Source organism: Nothobranchius furzeri, chromosome 17 (genome assembly GCF_043380555.1).
Source record: "Nothobranchius furzeri strain GRZ-AD chromosome 17, NfurGRZ-RIMD1, whole genome shotgun sequence".
NCBI lineage: Eukaryota > Metazoa > Chordata > Actinopteri > Cyprinodontiformes > Nothobranchiidae > Nothobranchius > Nothobranchius furzeri.
The window spans coordinates 53,777,338-53,800,729 of record NC_091757.1 but is presented as its reverse complement, the minus strand read 5'-3'; the positions used below and the strand labels follow the sequence as shown (position 1 = coordinate 53,800,729).

Here is a 23,392-nt window from a genome sequence, read left to right as displayed (position 1 = left end):
ATCAATAAAACTTTTCTACTGATTTCAACCTTATTTCCTTCTGAAGTGAATATTTACATATTTAGATGCATCCTTGTATCCGCATTGGTACGTTTTGGATTTTGAGCTTTAATACAACTCCTTGCCCCTCCTTATTTCATCCTGATTCACCTTCAGAAAGACTGAATGTTCTTTTTACTCTCTAGTCCACCACATTATACCCTTTTTTTGTCTCCTTCCCCTAAAGAGGCGCCGTCTGTAACGTTCTCCTCACCTGCTGTAAGGACAGCGTTTGTCGACTGTGGGCAGAGACGCTGTTGCCAGGTGACACCCTGATCTCTGGTTACCGTGACAACCACGCGTCTGATGATGAAAACGTCAAAAGCGGCAGCTCCTTTTCGAAAAGCACCTGCGATGGGAAGACGCAACAAGAAGTACGTGATGTTTTTGTCTAGATAAATGTATTATTATATAGATGTTGATAAATATTTGATTATTATTTGTAAAAAATAGTTTCTAAACTTTGGAAATAAATGGAAGAAAGAACAAAAACTGCGAAAGGTAACGAGAAAAAATAATAAAAGAACGTTAGATTTCTTCCTGCGTTTTCGCAACATCTTTCGTTTATAATTTATCCCTTAATTGTGTTTTTGTGTTGTGATGAAGGCAAGTCCACATCTAGATTCCTGTCGCCTCCTCTTCTCAGTGATGCAGATTGTAGCTGACAGTTTAACCGCTCGAGGCTCCCAGAACAACACGAACACACACATTTTGTTTTGGACATTTAATATAATCAGGGATCTCACTGGTTCTTAAATCGCCCACGGCAGATTCGAGTACAGGAAATGTAGGTATGCAAATTTGTTTGTTGTTTGTTTGTGCCTTGAGCATCGTCTGAAAGAGTTCCTGTGTGGAATTATTCATTACAAATCAGAACAAGCCGGATGGTTCAGGTGGAGTTAAACTGGAAGTAGGGTCGTCGCGGTGTGAAAATGTAACCTCACGGTTTTCGGTATTATCGCGGTATTTTTTTTTTATCTATCAATCAATCAATCAATCAATCAATCAATCAAAGCTTTATTTATAAAGCGCCTTCCGCAACCCTGTCAGGAAGCCCAAAGCGCTGAACATGGTACAGTTGTAAGTAATTATACTGAATAAATCAACAATAAAAGAAATTCAAATTACAAAATACAAAATGGAAATTACAAGATAGATGAAACATTCCGGTAAAATCCAAATGTGTGAAACACAATTGGATTGAGTGTACCAATGAAAACTGTGAAATAAATTTTTAACGTGTTACTTTTTCAGACAATTAAATAAACCCTGTATATCAGGAAATATTGTCCTCAGTTTGTGTCTAAATTCTGCCTAAAATGTGTTATTTTGTAAATATGTTGTTTATTTGTTTACATTTTTCCCCTTTAGTCTTTAAAATACCAATATTTGCCCATAACTTCTTATTTTTTGTCTGTTTGATGTCATCATTTTAAAAATATTAGATCAGATGACTCAAGTAGCCTTCTACTCAGATACTTTTTTACCCTTACTTGAGTAATAAACCCTATATCAGGAAAATATCGTCCTCGGTTTGTGTCCTTCCAGTGAGCTTTGCAGATGTGGGAAAATGTCATCAGGCAGTAATCATTGTTAAATTCATAATTATTCTCGGAGAGAGACCAACTCTTATCTGCCCCTGGGAGCCCCGTAATGCGTAGCGTCATTTCAACATGGGGGTGTCCGCGACACGGTTTATATGCAGGTAGCGGCGCTGCGGCTGCTTTTTATAGCCGCTCGTTGCATTCTCCCTCAACCCAAATCCTCGGATCACACATTTTAGCTAAAACGCTAACGTTAGCTTGCCTTGCGTTGACTGTAGGGTTGTGGGTGATGGTCACGCAGATATGTCATGAGATTTGAAGCGTTGCTGCCTTTCACAGACACTTTTTCTGCACGTGCTGCAAACAGGATGGCCGTCTTCTATAAACTCCCTCGGCATTCTTCAAATATCCAAAAAATGCCCGTACTTCCGACTTTGTCTTCTTTGAGGGATAATAAATGTCCCGAGTGCTGCCGTCTCCTCCTTTGGCCATTATTTCAGCTTTAGCTTCAAGAAAGTTTTGGTTGTAAACAACAAAATGCGCATGTGCCGCCGGCAACTTCAGCAGACGATACGGTGGCTGGTAAGGGTCACCGCGCCTACACCGCAGCCACGGTAATCCACCGAGATAATATAGTATTTTAAAAACAAGACGGTTATTATTATTGTCAACTTTTTTACCGGGATTTACCGCTACACCGGTTACCGTGACAACCCTAACTGGAGGTAATTCTTCCTATTCGCAACCTGAAAGGAGTGTTGATTCGGGAAAAGACCCGTACCATGTTTAAGACCCGGTGTGGTTCATTCATGCATTTATCGATGGTAAATGACCTCTAAACAGCTGTGGGGCTGATCATCTTTTTTTTCCTCAGCAGTTCTGCTTTCAAGAATCCTGGCATTTCTCCTACAATCGGGATGTTCCCCAGCCCTCGGTGACCGGCTGCCTGCTTCACCATCAGAACCAACACTATAACCACCGGAGGAGCAGCAGCAGCAGCTCACCCCACGCTAACGCTCTCTGCCACTTCCATATAGCTGCCAGCATCAACCCCGCCACAGGTCGGACTCAAACAAACTACCACCTGGCTCTCGTTTAAGAGATCTTTGCTTTCTGACACGTTTAAAGCTACTAGATTTCTTTAAAAGAACCAAACAAGCGAACACAGTAAATCAAATTATTCTGACTCTGCATGAATAAAGTCAGCTGGAGGTCAGAGTGCTTCACCCCAGTGCTTCTCATCACAGAAAACAGAGTTAATTTTTTAGATTGCTTGATTTATTTAACGTCCCACTGAACCGCTGTGCTCCGGGCTGCTCAGAGTAGCTGTGAGCGTTTTGTTTTTGTTACGGTCTGTTTTGTGCGAGGCGGCTTAATTTGACCTGAAATCGGTACAAGACCTCGTAGATTGTTTCAGCCTCGAGGCTGAAGAAGTCTTAAGGGTTGCATTTGTATGCTTTAACTGTTCAGATTCAGATTTTTTTTTCAGATTTCAGATTTATTGGCCAAGTAAAGTTACATTTACAAGGAATTTAGCTTCGGTAGATGTTCGCTCTCTAAAACATGCAACAACTACAATAAATGAGAATAAAAATACATTAAAAAAACGATAAGAACATATATACACACACACATGTACATTTACACACATATACATATATGCATACACATACACACACATAAACATATGTATACACACACATGTACATTTACACACACACACATATGCATATATGCATACACATACACACACATAAACATATGTATACACACACATGTACATTTACACACACACACATATGCATATATGCATACACATACACACACATATACATATATGCATACACATACACACACATATACATATGTATACCCACACACATGTACATTTACACACACACACACACATGCATATATGTATACACATACACACACATAAACATATGTATATACACACATGTACATTTACACACACACACATATGCATATATGCATACACATACACACACATAAATATATGTATACACACACATGTATATTTACACACGCACACACACATGCATATATGTATACACATACACACACATATACATATGTATACACACACACATATACATATATGCATACACATACACACACATATACATATGTATACACACACACACACATGTACATTTACACACACACACATATGCATATATGCATACACATACACACACATATACATATGTATACACACACATGTACATTTACACACACACATATGCATATATGCATACACATTCACACACATTTACATATGTATACACACACATATGCATATATGCATACACATACACACACATATGCATATATGCATACACATACACACACATATACATATGTATACACACACATGTACATTTACACACACACATATGCATATATGCATACACATTCACACACATATACATATGTATACACACACATATGCATATATGCATACACATACACACACATATACATATGTATACACACACACATGTACATTTACACACACACATATGCATATATGCATACACATTCACACACATATACATATGTATACACACACACATATGCATATATGCATACACATAGACACACATATACATATGTATACACACACATATGCATATATGCATACACATACACACACATATACATATGTATACACACACACACATGTACATTTACACACACACACATATGCATATATGCATACACATACACACACATACATATGTATACACACATACATATACACATACACACACTCATATCCATTAGCATACTGAATAAGTATCAAAAGTATAATAAAAGGATGGTAAAATAATCTACAGATTCAGGAGTGAAGGCTGAAGGAAAGAAACTGTTCTTGTGTCTGGTAGTTTTTGTGTACAGCGATCTATAGCTTCTGCCAGAAGGGAGGAGATGGAAGAGAGCAGAAGAAGAAGAAGGAGAAAATATCATTTCTATAGCGCCTCTCAAGATAAAAATCACGAGGCGCTTCACAAAAACAAAAAATGTAAAAGTATAAAAAGCATTTAGAAAATGTTTAAAAATATATTTAAAATGAGCAAAAAATAGACGATTGTGATTTCAAAAATGTTAAGAGAGAGAGAGTGAACAGGAAAGAGGGGAATCAGTGGATCCTGAGGAAGGTGAAATAGGTGGGGAGAGCAGAATAAAGAGAGAGAGGTGAAGAAGGTCATACAAAAGCCAGCTTGAACAAGTGAGTCTTCAGCTGCTTTTTAAAGGAGACCACTGAGTCCACTGATCTCAGGCTCAGGGGGAGAGAGTTCCAGAGTCTGGGGGCCACAGCAGCAGATGATCTGTCACCTTTGACCTTTAGCCTGGTGCTGCACAACCAGTAGAGTAGGTGCAGGATGTTTGGCATCTTGGACAATATTCACTGCCTTTTTCCTGGTCCTGCTGATGTACAGTTCCTGGACAGAGGGCAGTTGGGCACCATTGAATTTTCCTGCTGTTTTTTTTTATTTATTTTTTTATTATTATATTTCCTGTTTGGTTGTAGAAGGCTACAAACCACATTTACATGCATGAACGTTGCTTTATTCCAACAGATGTACAGTTTCTGGATTTCCCAGGTTTGCTGTCACGTTATTAGTTATTTAATATTTTCACAGACATTCCTTTACTGCCCTCCATCTCCTCTCTGAATTCGGTGGATGACGATGAACCCGGGGGTCCGTTCACCGTTCACTGGCTCAACAACAAGGAGCTTCAATACACTTTAGCCATGGAGGTGTTTTTGGAGCAGCTCAGAGGCAGTTTAGAACAAAGGAAGGAATTCTCCACCGAAGGTCCGAGAGCACTTTACCCCTAAATTTGCTTTGTGATAGTTTACCAGTCGATGTGTTGCTAGGTTACGGTGGTTTGTTTTATTTTTCAGAACTTGATTATGAAGAAAACTCGGATGAAGATGAAAGCAGAGCAGCCGACCCCCATGAGCTTGATGACGTGGGGCTTCCTGTAGCTGCCGTGGAGCACCAGGTGGACGTTCTGCTGGAGGAGTGGAATAAAGCGGCAGACATGTTGTTCAGTATACACCCTATAGACGGCTCCCTGTTAGTCTGGCATGTCGACTGGTTGGATGAATTCCAGCCAGGCATGTTCAGACAAACTCAGGTATTCAATTCAATTCAATTCAAAAATACTTTATTAATCCCAGAGGGAAATTGATTGCTGTAGTAGCTCAGAGTAATAATAATAATCAAGTCATCAAAGAGTTGTTGTATATTACAACGGCTGTTGGCAGGAAGGATCTCCAGTAGCGGTCAGTGTTGCAGCCAAACTGAAGAAGCCTCTGACTGAAGACACTCTTCCGTTGTCGGACAGTCTTGTGAAGAGAATGCTCAGGGTTGTCCATCATTTTCTTGATTCTCTGGAGAATTCTTCTCTGCATTATCTCCTCCAGCGGTTCCGAAACAGCCGAAACTCTGGCTGAGTCCTTGAAAGGGCTTGGAGTTCCTCCATCTTGTTGGCCAGTGATCTCACATTGCCCATTATGATCGATGGAAGAGATGGTTTGAATTTCCTCTTTCTCTGTCTCCGTTTTGCTCCCGCTCTGCACCCACGCTTCTTGCGTTTTAGCTCATTTGGGATTTGTGGCTTCAGTTGAGGTATTATTTCAGCCTTTCCAATGTTAATCAGCTGCTCCCGATTGTAAACCAGCTTGTTGCCATGGTTTTGCATCATAACAAATGCTCAAAAACTGAAGAAAGCTAAAAAAAATAGCAGTAAAAATCCTCCAAGCTTCACAGCACCAGAAACAGAAAAGTAAAGTGTCCAAAAAAATACAGTTTTTCTTGAGAAACTAGAAGAAAAAATGTCAGAGAAAAGGCAAAACTTACATTTAGTCAACAGAGCTACTCCAACATGCAGCCGCCAGAGCAGTGTCCCTCTCTTTCTGTGGGTTCTTGCATAATCATTCAAACCTGCTTAAATTAATTGGAACAGATCAGATCTTTGTTTTATGTTCGTAAACGATTGTGTCCCCTGAAGCCTGATTTATACTTCTCCATCTGCGTTGGTGCGGAGACACGCAGCGCCATTATGCATCAACGCAAGGGCTCTCTGACGGGCTCACAGAGGGTGACGGAGAAATGCCCAAAATTTTAAATATCCGTTGAAAGTGACGGAAACCGAAAGCTTGTGATTGATCAGGTCGCCACTTCTTGTAAATTTGGCAACAGCACCACCATTGCCTAGGGATGGGTACCTTTGACATCGATTCGAACTCATGTTCGACTAACTCGGTGTTGTGTTGTGTGACTTACGCTACTCAGCACTGATGGGGATGGGTACCTTTGACATTTGAATACATTCGGTACTAATTGCCGGTACCTAGGAATCGATACCGGTACTTAACGGTACCAATTTTAGATACTTTTGAGTGTTTATTATTTTAATTCTCCTTTATAATTAAATATATATTTTTTCTCAATATATAACCATATTTGATCATTATCACGATAAATAACATACAACTGTTTGTATTTTAACATCGTCCTTGTAGTTTTATAAGCTGATAATTAAACTGAAGCAAACATCTTTATTGTGAACTAAATTTACTGTGTATCTTCATTCCTTTTGCCGTCCCTTTTCATTTGATTTTTCCTACTGGGAAGTTAGAATTTCCGAGGAGGAAGCGAACGCACCATTAGCTGATAACAATTGTGGCAATGGAAGCTAATTTATCAAGCTAACGTTATCTTAAACAGTTTATTTAGCTGCTGGAGCAGATTAAAACGATGATGCCTCACACTTAGATCGTTGTCGCTGGTTTCATCTTCACCCAATCACCCGTCGCATTTAGTAAAGTGAAGCCAAACTTTAGAGCGCGTTCATGTTCTTCTAGTCGGAAATTCGGAGTTCCGAGGAGAAAGTGAACGCACCATTAGCGGAACGGAAGCTAACATATCAAGCTAACGTTATCTTAAACATTTTATTTACCTACCGGAGCAGATTAAGATGAGGATGTCTCACTTAGATCGTTGTCACTGGATTCATCATCACCCAGTTACCCATCACATTTAGTGAAGTGGACCCAAGCTTTAGCGTGCGTTCTTTCTACCATGCTGCTCTGTTTACAACTCGCTCGCAGCGACCGATGACATAACGCTCTTGCGCATGTGCAGCTGTCTAGGCAAGTTCTCGTTACGAAGGACGTGTACCGAAACGAGGCACCGTTTCAAATGACGTGAATCGGTGCTCAGTCCGTACTATGGAATTCGGTCGGTACCTTAAAAAGTACCGAATTCGGTACCCATCGCTAGACGTAACTACTGTTTACCATCAGTGAGTGTGGGGTTGCCGTGTCTCCTCCGAGCTAATACTGCAGCGCGGCTAACAAAAAGATCCATGGTCGATTAAAGTGGTTGCAGTAACCAATTTTTACCACAGGATGTAATTTAATTCCATCGCTACCATTGCCCCGTCAAAAAGTAAACAAATATTTAGCAGCAGACATGGAACAGATTGAAGAACGTCTCACGGAAAAAGCCGTGAAAAAGGAATACAAAAATACAGAGCTAACGTTTTATTCGTGGACAGAAATGACAGGAAACGTGGGTTTAGAGGTGGCGACCCCATGAAGACATGAAGGAGAATGAAGGACAAATTCAGGGACAAAAAGTCTCCGTTTGTGGTGTCACAATCGGGGAAAGTAGTATAGAACCACCTCTCGTGCAAGAGAAAGCTGCTGCAGGAGGAGCAGCTGCTCTACTTCGAGCCCCTCCCGGATATTAGAGGAGCTTCTCAGCTAATAGCAGCCTTAGCGGGGCGTGGGCGGGGCTAGCTCCAGCTTGTTTCCTTAAAGTGACAGAGCCCTGAAATGGTTCATTCTGGAAGTTACTGAAAATTTCACGAGTGAAACTGCTTAAATCACTTTCTGCGAGAGGGATTTAGTGCATAAAAACCTCACAAGCAACACAGACCATAGAGCTATTATAACTGCATCACAACACCAAAGTCATAATGTGTCTCTTTTAAGTTTTTCTTTATTTATTTGGTGTTTTTCTCTCTTTCAGGTGTCGTTTGTGTCCCGGATCCCTGTGGCATTCCCTACAGGTGATGCCATCTCCTTGAGCCACAGTGTGGTTATGTACGCATGCAACAAGAACGTGGATTTGGCCATCCAACATGGCAGACAGAAGCCACCTGGGAGCTCACTGTCTCAAACCAAAGCCGCTCTAATAAGCTATGGCAGTCAAGGTAAGGCCACACCCAGCAGTAGCCTCCGGCTCAGCATCTTCACCCCCAATGTCCTGATGATCTCCAAACACGACGATGGCTCTCTGAATCAGTGGGCAGTCAGTTTTGCGGAGGACTCCGCTTTCTCCACCATGCTCAGTGTTTCGCACAAGTCACGCTACTGTGGTCACCGTTTCCACCTCAACGACTTGGCCTGTCACTCTTTGCTTCCTCTCCTCCTCACCACCTCGCACCACAATGCCTTGAGGACGCCCGAGGTTGACGGCATCCTGGCTCCTCCAGAGGCCCACTTCAAGTCTCTGCCTCATGGCTCACGGCCTTCCAGGGTGTCCATGGGTGGGGCTTCTCAAGATCCAAACGCCATCTACAGTGAGCTGATTTTATGGCGTGTAGACCCAGTCGGTCCTCTGTCCTTGTCGGGCGGGGTGTCCGAGCTCGCTAGGATAAACTCTCTTCATGCATCGGCGTTTTCTAATGTAGCCTGGCTGCCCACGCTCATTCCCAGCAGCTGTCTAGGTGAGAAAATGTTCAATTTATTCCAAACTATTGAATTCTTCTGCAGCTAACCAATAAAACAATCAAAGCTCTCTTGTCAATTGTGGCTATTTTTGCAACTTATTTAGTCATCAAACCTCTAATTTCCAAACATAATACTGATAAAGTGTGAAAATCAGCATATTCTGTATCCAACTTTTCTTTTCGTTTTTAGGTGTGTACTGTAACTCCCCCAGCGCTTGCTTTGTGGCGAGTGACGGTCAGTCCCTCAGGCTCTATCAGGCTGTCATCGAGGCTAAGAAACTCCTGAGTGAGCTCTCCAATCCTGAGGTTTCTGTGAGTGATCAGAGGCAACAGCTGTCCTGCTTTTAGCATCTTCCTCTAGCGACACTCAAAAATAACCAAACACTCTTCAAACCCTCTGTCACATGATCAACAGATGCATTTCTTTTTTTGATTTCAGAAATATGTTGGAGAGGTGTTCAACATCGTCAGTCAGCAGTCCACAGCAAAACCAGGGTGCATCATAGAGCTGGACGCCATTACTGACTTTGTAAGGAAAAATAACAAACGTCCGCTCTCTCATCCCGTCACCCTCCTGTCTAACAGCAGACACACGACTGATGTCTTGTGGAATCTTCTTCTTAAATGTGTTACAGTCATACGTTTATGTCTGAATTAAAGGTCGTCTGTGTTGTGTAGCTCACTGTAGTTGAGTCTCTGCGAAAGGTCGACCATGAAAAGTAGATCCAGAGCCACAAACCCCTCTCTCAACCCCTCTAGCAGTTTGTGGAGCAGTATTAACGCAGGCTTTGTCTTAGGCCCTGTCCACACGTAGCCGGGGATCTGCCAAAACGTAGATATTTTTCTACGTTTTGGCCTGTCATCCACACGAAAACGGAGTTTTTTTCACACGAAAACGGATCTTTTTAAAAACTCCGGCCAAAGTGAAGATCTGCGTTTTCTCCGTTTTGGGTGTCTGCGTGTGGACGGCCAAAACCGGAGTTTTAAGGTCCGCAACGTCACTTTCTGCGACAAAAACATGCTGACATCACGTGTGCGACCTGTGTTTACACTAGCCGACAGCATGGATGCCCTCAGAGCTGCGCTCGCTTTATCAATTGTCCAAGCGCTTTTTGCTCGTTTGTTTTTGCAAGCGGAATTACTGCTCCTTGCGGAAGACCACAGACGAAGGACGAGGTTAAGAACGGGGGAAGTACTGCCGCCTACAGGTCTGGCATGTCCTTAACAACGTATTTATCCGGGTACGTGTGGACAGAGTTTTTTATTAAAACGAGGTGGTGTGGATGCAAGTTTTTGGAGGGGCGGATATTCTTTTTTAAAAAAAGCCGGCTACGTGTGGACTAGGCCTCAGACTCACCCTGTTCTTTACTGTCTATGATGAAATATTCCGTTTCTGCATCTGATTTAGTTTGAAAGCACCTGTGTCTGGGTTTTTTAACTTTACAGCAGGGCAAAGAGACTCAGCTCCTGCATGTTTTTGAAGAACATCTGATTCTTGGCGACGTGAGCAAAGAAGACACACAGGAAACTCCTGACTCTCCCTGTAACGGTATATCAACTTTTTATGTTTTTTATGGAAATATTTATGTTTTCATCATATAATTTCATCTGTTTCATTCATTAATGGTGTTTCTCTGCAGATTCCAGTAAACCAGCTTTTTCCAGACGTTTCTTTCTGGTGGTGGTGGAATTGTCCCCAACCGGTCGCTCGCTCCTCCACATGTGGCATCTCCATCTTGCTGCTTGCCCTGTAACCATCGGTGGGTACTTTATCCATACGTCATTGCGTTTTGAGAATATGTTGTGTTTAATTATCATCATGTTAACAAAACTAGCAGCCTAATGGACCGTTTTCCTGCAGGGATGGTCACAGTAGTTAGTTTGTTCACTCAAGATCAATAGCTGCATCTAAGACTACGTTCACAGTAGGGCTGTAGCGAAGCCTTGATGGCGTCGACGGCTCGATTCTAAAAATTCGTCGACGTCAGATCCGGTAGTCGACGCACCGCGCCCACTTGTTGCATCCCCAGGAGTTTGTAAATAGAGGAGGAATCTGCCTGTTTTTCCTCTAGTTCGCCCTCTTCTCCACCTTCACTAACATCTCCACCAAATACCCAAGACCCGGAACAACGTCCGTCCGCTCCTAGATTCCTTTCCTGTTTTGCCTTCCTTCGTCTCCCGGCAACGGACAACAACTTCCGGGGTCAGATGCTCTGCTTCGTCTCTACTGCAGATGTAGAAAATCACCGGGAGCGTTTCTCCCTTCATAAAGGAGCTTCTTTCAGACATTAGGAGAGCTGTTTTTGTGGCAGCAGTCTCTCCTCCGTGCTGGTCTGTTTACTGCTGGGTGTTTTGGTTTATTTAAACTTGGTAACTTGAACTTAACGTTGATAAAGCTACTGTTAGCATCTTCGCTAACAGCTTGTTGCATTTGGATAAGCTGTTACGTTTTGGTTTAGAGTTCATCTTTTTTGTGCCGTAGATCTCCTTTTATTACATTTAGAGTGTTGAGGGGTTTCAGTTTAGTTTAAAATATCACCTTAAGTTTGGTTTAACCGCCCAGTTTAGAGTTTGGACCTTTGGAGATCCTTATTTTGGTCCAGAACCCGGTAATCTTTGCCCAGTGGGACATCCCTACTTATTTGTACTTTTGTTTTAATTCCCCACAGGCAGAATTAGTTTTATTATTCCCAACCTGTGGATGGAAAGATTCATGATTTTTTGTAGTTGTAAATAAACCTCATCATCATTTTAACTTTTAAATCCCGTTATTGTTCCTTCCTTTTTGCACACGAGCCAAACTCCCCAGGAAGAGTCGTAACACCACTCGCCTCACGCACATAAGTGACCAAAACAAAGCAGCATGGAGACACTCCATCTCCAACCACCTCTCAGGCAGCAGCCTGCACTCCCAAGTTCTACACGTCACCAGAACATAACCAACCGCAACACAATAAAAGCAGTGTTATACAAAATGGAAGGCCTGTATGTTTATTATCTTACAGTAACAATTTATTTTTTGAGGAATTTATTAGAGATTTTTTGGTTTTTATTAACTGTGCAATAGAAAAATAATCATTAGATTAATTGTCTAAATAGTCATTAGAATGGTCGACTATTCGATAAAATAATCGTCAGAATAATCGTTTTAAAAATGATCGTTTCAAAAATAATCGTTTTCCCCTAGCCCTAGTTCCCACTGCAGGCCTTGACGCTCAATTCAGATTATTTTTTATTTTTTTATTAATTTTTTTTGCGTCAATCAGACTTTTTTTTTTTGTGTGGCTGTTCACATTATGACTGAAATGGGACGTCAGACTCTCCAGTGTGAACGCCAAGTGGAGTTGGAACCAGAAGAGGTGGAGTTGTGATGTGAAACGCCTTCACTGACAACCCACAGAATCAAGATCACACCTGGCTGTCGAGTCTCCCGTTTTAAGAACCGTAAACTCTTTTACTCCTCATTCCCACCGTCTTCCTGAATTATTATTCACAGAAAATGTTTTGGTATGGACTTTATTCACGGATGCAGAGTTTTGTGTGTAGGGAGGGGCGAGCGCTCTATGTGACTGGCCAATCACAGAGCGTGAAGACAGTCAGTTACCCAATGAGGATTTTCCTTCAGACGATTACAGATATTTACGAGTTTTACTCGTTTCATGCTCGTATTCGTCAAAAATGCTTCATCCGTACCGAGTATCCGGCTCATCCCTATTAAATATTATAAATTATGTTAAAATGTGCTTCTAATATATTTTTGTAATTTTTATTAGTCTTAACAATAATCGCACGCCGCCCCTCATGTATCTGCTTTTGGTAATGAAAATCATTAAGCTTCTATCAGAAGGTATGACATTGCTTTCCTGAACTGAAGTTCCTTTTGTTTGTGTTCCGCCCTCAGAGGAAACCGCAGCGCAGAAGGACATAGACCCGTTTTCTCCTCTCATCAGCCCTCAGTTCATCTTTGACGCACTCAATTCTCCAGGAATTCAGAAGAGTAAACCCTGCACTTCCAATCTGCAGAGCACCTGTCGCCTCACCCTCACAACACACAGGCTGTGCAGCCAAGAGATGGCTCTTCCTGCTGGCGTGGAAGCCATCAGTGTCACTCCCTCAGCAGGTGAGAAACGACGGAGGCGCAACTCCATCTATACTGAGATCTTTTTCATATTTTCCTACACAATAAAACACAACGCATCTCTACAAACGCTGGTGCTATGTTCTGAGCATGAGCTAGCCTAACCCCTTGTCTGTAAACCATTTATGAACCCACATTTGTTTCCTCCCACATCCCTGAATGCAGCACAAAGCTGGCTACGGGAGGTTATTTGGTTCACCCCGGTTTCACACTGCAAGCATCAACGGAATGGCAGCGAAGCGGCACCGCTTCAAATAGAATCCAATTATAGTCTATGGAGTGTTTCATACCAGCCGCGACGCGGCAATTTCCAGGCGCGTCCCAGAAGCACCGCGCCGCGCCGCGCCGCGCCGTGCCGCTTAACCCTCTGGGGTCCATGGACGCGTATCCGCGTCTTCTGAACAGGTCTGATTTGGGACGCTGTAGCAGCAAGACTCCGCCTCCCTGAGTTTTGGTTTCAATTCAGCTTTAAAAAGGAGATTATAAACTAACCCCAGTTTTTAAGTTGTGTTAATAGGCAACGTAAAAGCAGAGTTATACTAAAGTAAAAAACGACCTATTTTTAGACAATCTGATAACTTGTCAAAACAGCAGTTTAGTGATCCGTGAGAGGGAATGTGCTTGTGAACATGAAAAACCACAAAAACATGAGATCATGTTGCTGTTGGTGGACGTCTCACATATTCAGCTGATAAAAAGCATCATTATGTAGCTGAGAGAGAGAGGAAGGCTGCACGAGTAACGAGATGTGCGCAAAAAGGAGCCGCTTGGCGGGGAAAGGAGTGGCGCGAACGGAGTAACAACAAACATTTAGACAGATATTGACGGTAAACTTCATATTTTGGAGCGATCCGGACAGATATATCGTCTCTGCAATTTAGTAGGCTTTTATTAGGCTTGTATAAAGGATGATGAGAAGGATAAATGTCCACCAGGCAGTTCAGATAGTACGGCTGTTTTTTGAACCGGAAGCAGAGGAAGTGGGCGGAGACTCACAGCCGGAGTCTGAGGCAAACAGCGAGGATGTTGATGACGATGTGGCAGATCCATCCTTCCTCATAGAAGAGTTGGGTCATGATGAGGTAGAGGATGAAGGCAGAGATCCAGCTCCTCGGAGATCCAACGAGAGGAGTGGGCGGCGCCGCGCAGCTGTCAGATCTCGATCTCCGCGGCGTGAGACGGAGCCACTCCCCACTCCAAAATGCATGTACATTATCGCCAAATTAATAAAATAATTATAAATTCAGATAGTCCAGGTTGTCCTGAAAAAAGATACCCCATAAGGCAAACTTTATTGTTTTATTAGAAAATACAAAAGAAAAACCAAAATGAGTCAAAAATGGCGATTTACACCCTGGACCCCAGAGGGCTAATAATATATTTTTTAAATTAGTTATTTGCTATATTTATTCATATTTTTTTATAAATGTACAGTCTAGATTACCATTCTAAATTATAAAAAACATTCGTCATAAATGTTTGTTGGTTTCACAGTAAAATAAACAACCTTTTTCCAGTTCGGATTTTATGTTTTTGAGTGATTTACGGTCTAATATGCTACTCATTTATGTCCAAATATAAAAAAACTAAGTATAAATTCATAAAGTCCAGGTTGTGCTGAAAAGATTGATACCACATACGGCAGTGGTTATGGTTTTTATTTTGGAAATACAAAGGAAAACTCTAAATTAGTCAAAAACGGCAAATTGCACCCTGGACCCCAGAGGGTTAAGATAGGATCGAGTTCTATTTTTTTCTGCGAGCCGCTTCTGGGACACGTCAATTTCCACAGTTCACATAGTGCGAGACAGGAAACCACACACTGTTTCAGTGTAAAATCCTCAGTTATTTTCAAAATAAAATGCAACGTTGCGATTTTATATAAAACGTACGTCCGCACGTGCGACCGAACGGCTTTGTTTAACACCAGTTTCTTTCGAGAAGTGCAGCGGTGTGATTCCTCGCGGGGGGTTGTGATCTCTCGACGAGGAAAGTGTCGGAAGTCTCGAAGGATTTTAGAATCTCGCGGGTACAGCGAGGCGCAGCGAGGAAGCCGTGTCGCGGCCAAGACTCCCCCGGTGTGAAAAGGGCCGGTTTGAAGTTTGCAAGTGAGCCGCGCCGCTGCTTTCCGTTCCGCTGATGCGGTGAAACCGGGGTCAGACACCCAGCGTATGCGTGGTCTCTCTGAGATAAGGAATATTATGGTCCGAACGCAGAAACGAGTAGAAATGTTGTTTTGCGGATGGATTTCCAAAAGGAATTTGACAGATTGTGAAATGAAAACACCAAAAGAAGAATTTGCAGCAATATGTTTGCAAAGCACACCACACACCTGTTAAGACGAGACTTTTCTAGGCAAAGTAGAGAAGAATTCACTAAAAACAACAATGCCATACATTTTAGATTAAAAGTCGTCGTCGTGGTCTTCCTCCGCTTATCCGGGTCCGGGTCGCGGGGGCAGCATCCCAACTAGGGAGCTCCAGACCGTCCTACCCCCGGCCACCTCCACCAGCTCCTCCGGCAGGACCCCAAGGCGTTCCCGGACCAGATTGGAGATGTAACCTCTCCAACGTGTCCTGGGTCGACCCGGGGGCCTCCTGCCGGCAGGACATGCCCGAAACACCTCCCCAGGGAGGCGTCCAGGAGGCTTCCTGACCAGATGCCCAAACCACCTCAACTGACTCCTTTCGATCCGGAGGAGCAGCGGTTCTACTCCGAGTCCCTCCCGAATGTCCGAGCTCCTCACCCTATCTCTAAGGCTGAGCCCGGCCACCCTACGGAGGAAACTCATTTCGGCCGCTTGTATCCGCGATCTCGTTCTTTCGGTCATTACCCAAAGCTCATGACCATAGGTGAGGATTGGGACGTAGATCCACCGGTAAATCGAGAGCCTGGCTTTCTGGCTCAGCTCCCTCTTCACCACGACAGATCGGCTCAGCGTCCGCATCACTGCAGACGCCGAACCAATCCGCCGGGTAGATTTAAAGTCATCAGTGAAAACATTCTAACTAATGTGATGTTGGTCTTTTTTTAGGTCACTTGAGCGCATCATGTTCTCTACCAGCTGGGCATGTGCCTTACCTCCTTGCTACTTCCTGTTCTGATGGAAAGGTGCGCTTCTGGAGGTGTCACGCTGCATCAACAGAGCCCTCCCGTGTGGACAGTTTGGTGTATCAGTGGGAGGAGTGGCCCCTTCTTTTGGAGGATAGGTTTCCAAACAGCAGCTCAGTGAGTGTTCCCGGTCGCCCCATCAAGGTGAGCTGCTGTCACACCGGACGAATCGCTGTAGCCTACAGGGAGCTGTCGCACGCCCCTCTGAACTCAACACCTCATCTGAGCTTTCATAGACCACCAATCCCTCCGAATTTGGCATCCTCACCATATGCATCCAACAACACCACCCATCGGATCCCAACCCTGACTGTTCAGCCAAGCCCGAGTCTGACTCTGAAGTCTAACCCAGCACACACGAGAGAACCTCCAGTACACATCAGCATCTTCCAGTGTGAGTCTACTGGTGGCTCCCAGTGGATTCTCGAGCAGACTGTAGTCTTGGACGCAACCGATCCCACAAGCGACCGTGGAATTAGCAGCAGCACGGCCGGAGGTGCCGGTATCTGGAACAATTTTCACTTTTCTGTACCTAATGATAACTGTCTAGGTTCTGCTGGTAAGAGCTTGGTTCACTTGGACTGGGTCTCGCAGGAGGATGGATCCCACATACTGACCGTCGGTATTGGAACAAAGATTTACATGTACGGCCGTGTGTCTGGGAAACCCCCAGAGTTGGGTCTTTCTTCTGAAACGAACAGAGACCAACGTTTGTCTCACCTGGTTTTGCTTCGGTCAGTGAATCTCGTCTCTTCCGTTGAAGGCTCCCTGCCTCTCCCAGTTTCCCTCTCTTGGGTTCGAGATGGAATCCTGGTGGTGGGCATGGAGTGTGAGATGCACGTCTACTCCCAGTGGCAGCCCCCAGTTCCTTCCAAACCAAATGTTACTGTTGTCCAGGACATGGACGTGAGCAGCAGCGTGTCCTCTATAGTCTCCGCTGTCAGACTGTACCAGAACGGTCATAACCCTGGACCTCCTCTGTCTTCACTCACTCTTCCTAAAAGGTCCCTAACAAGATCCATGATGAGCCTGGCGCAGAAACTCAGCGGGAAGAAAACGGCGTACGACCTTCCTGTTGAAATGGAAGATTCGGGGCTTTTTGAAGCAGCTCACAACCTTTTTCCCACTCTGCCCCAGTATCACCCCGTCCAACTGCTGGAGCTAATGGATCTAGGAAAGGTAAAGAAGAAAAATGACTTGCTTATCTTCTAGTGGAGGAATGTTGATTTGAGAATAGTGTTTTTTCTGTTGCTGTAATGTAGTTTATTAATATGGAATAAATGTCATTACCATCTAGGGTTGTCACGATACTAAAATTTCAAACTCGATTCGATACTGGGGAAAAACTCGATACTCGATTTTCATACTATTGAAAGGGGCATTATAGAAGTTTGACAGCCAAAACATGTATAGAAATAATAAATGTCTTCTTCATACATTCTCCTGCAATGCCCTGGTCCTGTAGAATGAGCCCTGGCATTTTTACTGTGATTTCCTGTTTTTCTGTAAAATCACAGAAAAAGAGAGATGCTCGGGTCGAGCAGGCTGCTTCATGCGCGTTCACGCTCAGGCATCGCCCGTAGCATTTGCTATCCGTAGCTTTAGCAGCAGAGAGAGAGGCAGTGCCACTTTGTCTCTGTTCCTAACGCCTAGCGACAAAGCTAGCTACATTTCTGAGGACCCTTAGCTACTTTCTGTAGAACTTTCTTCTAGATATTTCCTGCAAATTAGCAACAAAATAGCCATTTTCACTCCGAACCGTTCTTTGAACGTTGTTTCAGCTGTCATCAAGGATATAAAAGTTACAGATACTGTGAATGTTACTAGAGTGTAGCTCACCTTGTAAGATGTCTGACTCTCATGCAGAAGATCTGGGTTTGATTCTGGATGTGAACATAGTTCATTTAGAGTTTCTTTTTTACATTAATGGTATATTTTTTTACAGTAAGATGCCCAAATTTTTATTTGAGACTCGCCGAGCGGCATTGAATTCACAGATAAAAAAGGTGTGGGTTCAACTTTCATTTTGGAACAATTTTTCAAGCAAGGGAAGGGAATGATCTGAGCATGCAGGAGGACTGACCCATCATAAACCTTTGTCGGCTGTGCTGAAGAGAAAGGTACAGAACCAAATTATTTAATTAATTAGCTGCGTGTTCTCCTGTCCTCTGTCCCCCCCCCCCCCCCCCCCCACACACACACACACACGGGACTGTCTTAGCTGCTATTTTTGTTAAGGGGTGTGCACGTACATCATGCGCGCCTCGTGCACGAGCCTACTATTGAAGCTGCCGTTACCCTTTTGGACTGAGGGGGCAATCGCGAGCATAAAAATTCAAAAGTCCGTAAAGTCCCTTTAAAGAAACACCAATTTATTGAACAAGTTTATTCAAAAATTAACATTCCTCAGTTTATATTGCAAAAATTAATTAAGAATTAAGTGTGTAAAGTGCTTAAACCTTTCAAGTATCAGCATTTTTTAAAAAGTGCATACAAAAACTGGCGAAAGTTATCACTTTAAATCATGAATTGTGTCACTATATATATATATATATATATATATATATATATATATATACATACACTATTTCCAGAGTGAAGTTTTGCTGCTTAAACTCTGTTTAAGTTGCATTTTTGTCATAAGCTGTAATGCCATATGTTTTGTTCTGTACTTTTGAACAACTCTGTTGGTCAATAAAGGGAGAAAATGAATTTCTCCACGGTAGGACAAAGGTACATCTAATCTTAATAACTTGGTATGCTAGCTGAGCTAATACTAATACGTGAGCTCAAATTTGTTGGTGCAATTAGACACGTTCTTACTAGATTTAATACATTTTAGACACCTGTTTCATTTCATCATGCAGTTTGGGGTGTCGGCCTCTCAGAAGCTTGGCCAAATTTGTTGTGCTGCTTGACTTCTCAGCGATCTCTTCGTAGCACTCCTTGCAAACGCGTCTGTCATGGTCTGATGCTTTCCCCGACTCATCAGCCTTGTATCCAAAGTGTTTCCACGCTGCACTTTTGCTCTTTGTGTTGTCGATTAAGTTGGGCTGTGAAGTGTCTCCTGAATTCGCTGTTGCCATTGTTAACAAAACTTGGATCGGAGACACCTCGCGCGGGAAATTGCAGTGTAGCCATGCGGCGTCTTCTTCTTCTGTTTGTCCGGGAGGCGGAGGCTGCTTTACGGCATCTGGCTGTCGTGCGTGTCGGTGTACTTGAAGAAGGCTGTGTATATGTGAGACTCCATAATATTGATACCACAGGGATGGAATATCTAATTTAGATACCACTTTTAGTATCGATTTATATCTAGGTATCGATTTTTTTGACAACACTATTGCCATCCTTTTGTTTGTTATTAAAGGTGGAATAGGAAAACATTTTCCTGCCCTTACAAGAACACACAATGCTTGATTCCAATGGTTCAGTTTTACCTTTTAGACCCACTGTGGGCTCGTTTTCTGCCCTAGTTCCCCATGTAACAACTCTACGTAATCGTGAAACACTTTAGTCTGCTGGGTGATATTGTTTGTGGTGCTTTGACGCTGGAAAATGATGAATCACAGCAGCTCAGTGCAACCAACAATCTGGGGACAACCCCACAAACAACGGGTCAAAACTTCCAAAATCTGTCCTGAACCTCCTCCCGTTTGCTCTTCGCTCTTATAAAGCTTGGTTTATGCTTGACGTATTTACTTTCCACTTGGTGATGCGGCTCGCGGATGGAACGCGCTTCACAACTTGCAGCGTTTATGGTTCATGCGGCTTGTCTCTGCGGTGAGCCAATATTCTCCCAAACTGTAGGGGGCAGCATGGAGCTCTACGGCATGCATCCAACACTACACCATAGTAGAAGTAAAAATTACTGTTGTTTACAACATGGCATTCCAGCATTTTTAACAGCGTCCTCGTCTTTTCCGACAGTGCGAGCTATTTCTCTCCAAGAATTATTAACAACATGTTGATCACGGTGATCTCTGAGAGCTGAATCATACAAATGTCTGTATTTACCAACCTCTGCCATACTAGTTCTTGCCAGCCCGCCATGTTTTCCCACGTCCGACCATCCGCGTGGTTAGAAAATTTCCTAGGTGCGCAGTGCGGAAATTTTGGGCCGTGCGGAGGCGCGGTGGAGGGGCGTGGCTGTTAAAATGACGGAATTTTGCCGCGCGGAGCCATGCGAACCTCGTGGACGCGTCAAGCATAAACCAAGCTTTATACGGCTCCCCACAGACACACATCCAGTTGCCAAGGCAACAAACTGACTGCTCTGCCAGGCTGCGTTCACAGGCAACAGGTCCATCAACTAAATGTTTCCCCACAAAACTCTTAAACAGACGATGAACTCCTTAAATAAAATTTGTAAACCAAACCAAACATTCCATCCATTACACTAGGCAGCTCGGCTCTGGCTTTGCTTGATGTTCATCTGCTCCAAGCTGTAAACGTGTGATTTGTGCACACAGCGAGGGTCATGATCCAGAATGGGTCATTGACTGATTGAATGAGGGTTTTCCATGATTGCACGTTTCCTAGATGATTAAAATTTATTGGTTGCCATCGGTATGTAAAGAGCATTTTGCGCAATATGGCAAAAATGCCCCTGAGATACATCTGCTGCGCCCTTAAAGAAGCAATATAGAGTTATCTAAAGTCATAATCTCTGTGTAACTTATTTTGTTTCCTTAGGTTCACCGTGCCAAGGCAATCCTCTCCCACTTGGTAAAATGCATCGCTGGGGAAATAGTGATACTTAAAGAAAACGCCACCAATCCAGAGAGACGGGTGCGGTCTCGAACTATCAGCGTCGGAGGCAGCACATCAAGAGACGAGAAGATATTCAGCAAAGCGGAGAGCTCCAGCCCCGACTACACAGAGATCAGCTCCGTCCCTCCCCTGCCTTTATACGCTCTTCTGGCAGCCGACGAGGACACGCCTCAAATCGGTGAGCTTACCGTGTGCAGTTAGAGCTGAAAAATAGTCACATTTCAATCAAGCGTTCAGAAAAATTGAGACAACCAGCAAGTTTAATTCCAGTAAAAGAATAAAAGCACATTCATAAATTTAACCTGTAGTTTTAGTGTTTTTTTTATGTAACACTTGCCTTAAATTGGTGAAATTGTCTTACACCTGTAAAGAAAAAGCAGCCAGTGTGAGCGGAGACAGTGGCCATGGCTCCAGTCAGACGGATGCCTATGATGAGCTCTTCCACACACCAAACACAGTGGATCTGGATCCTTTGGACAATGAAAAGGAGGAAAATGGAAACAAGGTCAGAGGCGGACTCTGCTGTTTTAATAGCCTGGCCTGCCAGACTCGTCCTCTGTTTAATTCTGCACAGAGACGGAGTCTGGTAACTCTCGGCAAAGAGCACCATGAGAGGCGGGACTAGCCAGCTCAAGAATAACCAATCAGAAAACAGACGGAAATCCCGACTGTACTTCACAACGCTGTAGTTTTCTAGTTGTAGTAAAAAAAAAAGGCATCTGGCAACGGCGAAAATATCTTTTTTTTTTTTAGAAGAAATGCTTTTAGCGCTTCTGCTTGTGGTTTTAAAGACATCTGAGTAATTTAGAACAGAGGAAAGAGCCGTAGCGAACGCCGCCGCTGTCTTTGTTGTTTATGAGAAACTGAGCGTTGATATGTGTGTGTGTGACGTCCGCGACGCTGTAGTTTTTTTAGCTGTAGTAAAAATGGAGTCTGGCGACAGCGCAAACATCTTTCTTTAGAAGAAAGGCTTTTAATGCTTCTACCTGTTGTGTCTAAGTCATTTAGAACAGAGGAAAGAGCCGCAGTGAACACCGCTTCAGTCGTCATGTTCGACTAACTCGGTGTTGTGGCGTGTGACTTACGCTACGCAGCACTGATTGGCTCGGTTAGAATTCTCACGGGGTGGGGTTATTTGAATAGGAGATAGGGATGGGTACCTTTGACGTTTGAATAGATTTGGTACTAATTGCCGGTACCTAGGAATCAATACCGGTACTTAACGGTACCAATTTTAGATACTTTTGAGTGTTTAATATTTTTAATTCTCTTTTATAATTAAATTTATATTTTTCTCAATATATAACCAATTTGATAAATATCACGATAAATAACATACAAGTGTTTGTATTTTAACATCGTCCTTGTAGTTTTATAAGCTGATAATTAAACTGAAGCTAACATCTTTACTGTGAACTAAATTTACTGTGTATCTTCATTCCTTTTACCGTCCTTTTTCTTTGATTTTTTCCTACTGGGAAGTTAGAATTTCCGAGGAGAAAGCGAACGCACCATTAGCTGATAACAATGGTGGCAATGGAAGCTAACATATCAAGCTAACATTATCTTAAACAGTTTATTTAGCTGCTGGAGCAGATTAAAATGATGATGCCTCACACTTAGATTGTTGTCGCTGGTTTCATCTTCACCCAATCACCCGTCGCATTTAGTAAAGTGAAGCCGAACTTTAGAGCGCGTTCATGTTCTTCTAGTCGGAAAATCGGAGTTCTGAGGAGAAGGCGAACGCACCATTAGCGGAACGGAAGATAACAAATCAAGCTAACGTTATCTTAAACATTTAATTTACCTACCGGAGCAGATTAAGATGAGGATGTCTCACTTAGATCGTTGTCGCTGGTTTCATCATCACCCAGTTACCCATCACATTTAGTGAAGTGGACCCAAGCGTTAGCGTGCGTTCTTTCTACCATGCTGCTCTGTTTACAACTCGCTCGCAGCAACCGACAACGTAACGCTCTTGCACATGTGCAGCTGTCTAGGCAAGTTGTCGTTA

The 23,392-nt window shown here is 43.2% G+C and overlaps 1 protein-coding gene across 3 annotated transcripts in view; it reads left to right on the top strand.

Annotated features, from left to right (window-relative positions):
- LOC107394150 (Dmx-like 1) overlaps positions 1-23,392 on the top strand; it is a 101,248-nt gene that overhangs the window by 12,872 nt on the left and 64,984 nt on the right. For 2 of the 3 annotated variants that reach the window (XM_070546169.1, XM_054731591.2), the window contains exons 9-21: positions 227-413; positions 2,458-2,644; positions 5,252-5,428; positions 5,518-5,753; positions 8,657-9,356; positions 9,550-9,671; positions 9,799-9,888; positions 10,806-10,908; positions 11,000-11,119; positions 13,261-13,479; positions 16,532-17,787; positions 21,301-21,556; positions 21,750-21,883. In XM_070546169.1, coding sequence (XP_070402270.1) covers positions 227-413; positions 2,458-2,644; positions 5,252-5,428; positions 5,518-5,753; positions 8,657-9,356; positions 9,550-9,671; positions 9,799-9,888; positions 10,806-10,908; positions 11,000-11,119; positions 13,261-13,479; positions 16,532-17,787; positions 21,301-21,556; positions 21,750-21,883 — 3,787 coding nt within the window. The remainder of the gene's footprint in view (positions 1-226; positions 414-2,457; positions 2,645-5,251; positions 5,429-5,517; positions 5,754-8,656; positions 9,357-9,549; positions 9,672-9,798; positions 9,889-10,805; positions 10,909-10,999; positions 11,120-13,260; positions 13,480-16,531; positions 17,788-21,300; positions 21,557-21,749; positions 21,884-23,392) is intronic. The other variant, XM_070546168.1, reaches the window with a different exon arrangement.